At 42.1% G+C, this 4,957-nt stretch overlaps 1 protein-coding gene across 1 annotated transcript; it reads right to left on the reverse strand.

Moving 5' to 3' along the window:
- Positions 1-387: 387 nt before the first annotated feature.
- Positions 388-4,383, reverse strand: LOC119436387 (uncharacterized). The gene is made up of 4 exons (XM_049657825.1): positions 4,319-4,383; positions 3,486-4,248; positions 2,891-3,093; positions 388-2,725 (listed from the first exon to the last, which is right to left on the reverse strand). The coding sequence occupies exons 1-4, from the start codon at positions 4,381-4,383 to the stop codon at positions 2,299-2,301; spliced, it is 1,458 nt and encodes a 485-aa protein (XP_049513782.1). The 3' UTR covers positions 388-2,298.
- Between the last annotated feature and the right edge of the window lie 574 nt (positions 4,384-4,957).

The following is a 4,957-nucleotide window of genomic DNA, read 5'->3' on the forward strand; positions in this document are numbered from 1 at the left end:
CGAATCAAAGAAATGCTGAGTGAGATTATTTTAAGCTGAATACTCCACCTTTTTTTATCACGGGGGCAGTTCACCGACTGTGAGGTAGCGGAGACCGAAGAAATTGCCTCACTACGTATACATGTTGAGCGCCGTATACAACGCATCAAAAACTTCCACATATTTGACAAACCAATTCCTTTCTCCCTAGGACCCATCATCAATGAAATGTGCGTTGTGTGCACACTGCTCACAAATTTTCAGTCTCCCCTTATCAGGCCGCCTGTTGACTTGCAACTGTGACAGTGCTGAATTCCCCTGTGAAAGTGCGGTGAACTTTATGTGTACCTCAGATTGTGTGTATGGAAAAGACAGTGGGTCTTTTTAATAAGAAACTCAGATGCTAACAATTGTTTTATTCATGTTTCAAACAATTTTATGTCTTCCTGCAATGACTATTTTGGCGCGTCGTCCCTTTGGTCAAGCTGTTAAGAAAACTGTTACATGTACATGTTCAGGTAACTGGACAGGCCAGGATGATGTACTTGCATTACATGGCGAAGACTGTGGCACATAGGCAATTTATAAAGGATGCCCTCCCTGTGCTATTGCAGTCACCATTAAATATGGGCCAAGTTGGGCCTAAAAAGGACCAATGTGCTCATAGGACACTTGTACATTTTCCTAAGAAACTGATGAGTGCATTTTATTAGTGACTATCTCATACAATTTTCAGGGTTCGTACAGGTTTCCAAGGCAAAAATTCAAGAATACTCTAGGACCTGTCACAGGTTTTTCAAGGACTAAAAGCGGCATCCAAACTAGGATTTCTTTACTCTAACATTTTCAAAAATGACTACTTTTATTGCACTTACAATAAATAAATTTATATCACAATTACAATAAAAATGTCTAGCCTTGATAACTTCTCAAGATGACAACACAAATTGAATGCTTACAACAGCGGCTGAGATTTCTCCAGTATAGGCTGGGGAAAGTTCACCAAAAATATTCAAAACATTCAGTATAGGTTTATTGCACTAAAATAAAAAGAAATAAATGTATATCCCAATGATGTTAATAATGTCTAGCCTTGATCACTTTGCAAGTTCACAATACCAAAAAAATTGACGAAACACAATAATGCTCCCAACAGCTACTCTGACTTCTCCAGTATTAGCTGGGCAAGTTTACCGTACATTTACAAACCATTCAGTGTAGTCTTGCTGCACATCCATTATATTATAACCAATACATGTATATTGAAATTTTGTAAAACATGTGTTGTCTTGATCATTTCACAAGTCCGCAATATTAAAACAACGAACACTCAAAACAGCTGCTCAGGCTTCTGCAGTATTAGCTGGGTTGGTTCATCAAACATTTCTAAAACATTCAGCATAAGTAATTTTATTGCACTTATATTACCAGAAATAATATAACAAACCTCCATCCAGAGGCACTGAGCGTCGGTGGTAAAGTTGCTCCGCTATAGCTCTCTTTAGCTTCACCTCGCGTGCAAGAGTGAAAGTGGAACAAGGCAGACTGACGGGCGAGGAGTGAAACGTACGATAGAGTAAGGAAAGCAGCGTAAACACTACCAGCCGAGCCAGCACTGAAGCACGGCACGGGTCTCTCGCTCCCTTCGCGGTTTGACGCAGTGAAGCCTGTTATTTTTTCCGTGCAGTTCTGCAAAACAGAACCATGTGTACTCGCGCTGGCGTATTGTTTCTGAAATATGGATCAAAGCCAATCTACCACAGAAAGGAGGTCACAATGTCGATATCAGAGTGCATTGCTCACGAAATTCAAGGATTTTCAAGGAAGGAAAAAAATTCCAGGACTCTCAAGGGCCTTGAAAACACGCTTTTTAATTTCGAGGACCTGTACGCACCCTGAATTTTAGTAATTAAGTAAAAAGTATGTCGTCACACCATAAAGAAAAATCACACCATAAAGAAAAAAAACAAATTTTGTGCTTGAATTTCTTTAGGTACCGACATAGTTGTAATCCTAAATGTGTACACTACCAGAACACTTTTTTCAGAATTTGAAACTTCTGTGACTAAGTTTTCAAGAAAAAGGTACATGTGTGAAAAAAGAAAAGTAACAGAAAACTGAAATACAGTTTAAATATTTTCAAGTTTACACATAGCTCAACAAGTCCCACCATATGGCTAACTTAAGAAGCATAATCGTGTTCAACTCCTCCGATTGCAATTTACCCATGTAACCTTTCAGTCTCACCTCAGCTTAATTCGTTTGCACTTGTGAGGAAGCAAAATGTGGCAACAAAACAGACAAGAAAAACTGTCCAGTTTAGGCCTGACGCGGGCCCCCATCTTCTTCTGAAAATCTTATTCTTTCAACAATGATAAATTTTTCAGAGAACAACACAAAGTCAATCCAAGAAAGGCTAGACAGTGCCATCTGACCGAGAATCTGAAAATAGTAAGCATGATTACGATATAGCCTAAAAACATTGTGACTGTCTTTTTTCATGCAATGTGAGTCTCCCATTTCGTCTGGAGATTTTCCCTTTAAACTGTATGGGCACTTCACTTCAAGTAACCCATGCACTTGTGTTTCTGCTGGGTCAAAAATGAAGCGGTCTGGAGATGCACCCAACCAGTGACATGAGGAGTCAACCAGCAGGCCACTCTGGAATGCTTCGACGTCACGACCTCTTGTTCTCATAGCTGAGATGTAGCGGTAAACAGCTGCTTGTTCATTTGCAATACCATATCTGAAAAAAATTTCAAGCATGTAATGTGAGGCTGAAAAGATTCACTTCTAGCAAACATGAAATGTAATTCAGAAAAATATGCACAAGTCACATTCTAGTTGGCAGTCATGCTATGTTTTTCAGCTAACATGCGGAATGTCATTTACAAGCCAATTGCACACTTACTGGACTGCCCGTACACGAGACAAGTCTCTCTCCAAGACCAAGTTGTGCAGGCCTTTCTCTGTCCATGTGGGTCGCTGAACAACTACCCCAAATGACGAAGCCGTCACACGAAGCCGCCGAGCTTGCCTCCAGGTATCACTTTGGGCCTGGTTTCTTGTATTCTGTTCCAGTGCCACAGCTTCCTCGCAAGATATTCGAAGCTTCTGAAATAAGAATGGAAGCGGTATGGCGAGAAGACATGTTCATATATTTCCTGCTGTGCATTACAACAACTGCCCCTTAAAATTTCATTTTTTCCAGTGCAGTATAGGATTCCTGCTATGAATTTCACTATACAGTTCAAAACTTTGCAATTCCTCACAGTGTCGCAGCAATTAAAGCTTCTCGTGGCTGAGCACAAGGGTAGTAGTTCTGAAATTCGTTGAGATTTGAGTGCTTAAGAAAACATAAGGTGTGTAACAATCAACAGCTTGTGCTATTCAACAAGCAGTATTAGTTGTGAGGGCACTACAGTACCCTCAAAGCTTGTTTTAATTTTATTATAATTGTAAGTTTAAAAGAGATGATGCTAGTTTTCATAGTAATGGACACATACCTCAAGAACAGATGCTTGATGAGCAGGATGGCTCATAGATGAGGGCTGCCACTTGCATGACGACTTGAAAAGTTCAGGCCGTGTTGGCACAGCAGATACTGTTGTGTTTACACACAAAATCTCGGGTGACACATATGCTTGATAGCCATGTGGTACAAGTGGCCGCAGATACTGCAAAGGACTTCCTTCTGGTGACGGTACCAACTTTGATGTCCCTTCAACAATATGGCACTTTTCTAGATGCCTGCTAAATGCAGATGGGCAGGTTGCTGACTGTTCAGAACCCAAAGTTCTTATTCTTGCAGTCAGATCCCTGAATGTGTCACAGTTTCTCCTTGCGTCATAGAACCTTGTATTTATAGGCTCGACAAGCCCATCCTGACGCACGCTCGTCCAGTCAACAAATGACAAGGGCAAGGGAGCAAGCGGGCTGCTACGTGGTCGCCGCCATCGCTGTGGAAGCTCTGTACATGATATTTCAGCTGATGGTTCCTTGTAGTTCCTACTCTTCAGAAGTAGAAGCAGCTTTAACGCAGCTAAAATATGGCTGCAGCCACCACTCGTGCCAGCAGCACACTGGCACTTTGACAATGCCACTGAACCACAGGATTTGAGCCTCAGATGAACGTCGTAAGGCTTTGAGGACTTCCTCTGGCTTCGAAAGCACACACACTTGACTAGTACGTCACCCGAGCTGGAAAAAAATAACGATGCGATTATCAAACATTTCAGGGCTGATGATCCGAATACGTACACCGCAAGCCTTCAAATATCAGAAATTTACGGTTCTTGACAAGCTACATGAAATGCTTCATGAAATTAGAATGACCAACCTAATTACCTTTTTATCGTGCCGTATTTTTTCCCTTTCTATTTTCGGCTTTTTCTTATAGGGCATTTCGAAATCACCGTCCCTGTGTATTGAGCAGCATGCATATTTCATTAAACAACACTCTCTATATGGTGCTTTAACCATTTTAACATGGGAGCAGCAAAACGCCAGTTATCCTTCAATTTATCAAGGTGTGGTTACAGTCTGCAGGAGCACATCTTATGCCAAAATCAGGGAGCGCGCGCGCACACACGCATGCAGACAGCTAACACATTCGACGGCACGAACAGCCGTGCACAAGCAGTATATGCGCGCGCTGCTTCGGAGCACACATAAATCTGCCAAGCACCTTCACCTGCCGCAATAGAAAAACAAAGAAAATGTAGAGCATCGTACCTGTCCGGCGAAGGTGCAAGGCGGACAGACGCAGGGTTAGTGTATGACTCGCACAACAACTTGTGGCTCCGTTTAGCCGCATGGCTCGACAGGCCGGACACACTCACACAAGCAAAATAAGAGTCCAGGTGCCTTTCCGAAAAGTCATCTGGGACAATGGCTAAGTCTGTGCACCACTGCACATTTTCGTTTTGCATTGCTAACCACCGAAGCACCCGCACTGACAAACACCATGCGCAAATGT

Source organism: Dermacentor silvarum, chromosome 1 (assembly GCF_013339745.2).
Source record: "Dermacentor silvarum isolate Dsil-2018 chromosome 1, BIME_Dsil_1.4, whole genome shotgun sequence".
NCBI classification, from domain to species: Eukaryota; Metazoa; Arthropoda; class Arachnida; order Ixodida; family Ixodidae; genus Dermacentor; species Dermacentor silvarum.

What these genes read in the sequence shown, in the direction of transcription:
- LOC119436387 (XM_049657825.1), bottom strand. Translation starts at nt 4,383, where the DNA reads ATGCCCTATAAGAAAAAGCCGAAAATAGAAAGGGAAAAAATACGGCAC. An exon ending in CACGATAAAAAGGTAATTAG is followed by an intron (nt 4,249 to 4,318) that starts GTTGGTCATTCT and finishes TGATATTTGAAG; the next exon opens with GCTTGCGGTGTACGTATTCG. An exon ending in ATCAAGCATCTGTTCTTGAG is followed by an intron (nt 3,094 to 3,485) that starts GTATGTGTCCAT and finishes TTCTTATTTCAG; the next exon opens with AAGCTTCGAATATCTTGCGA.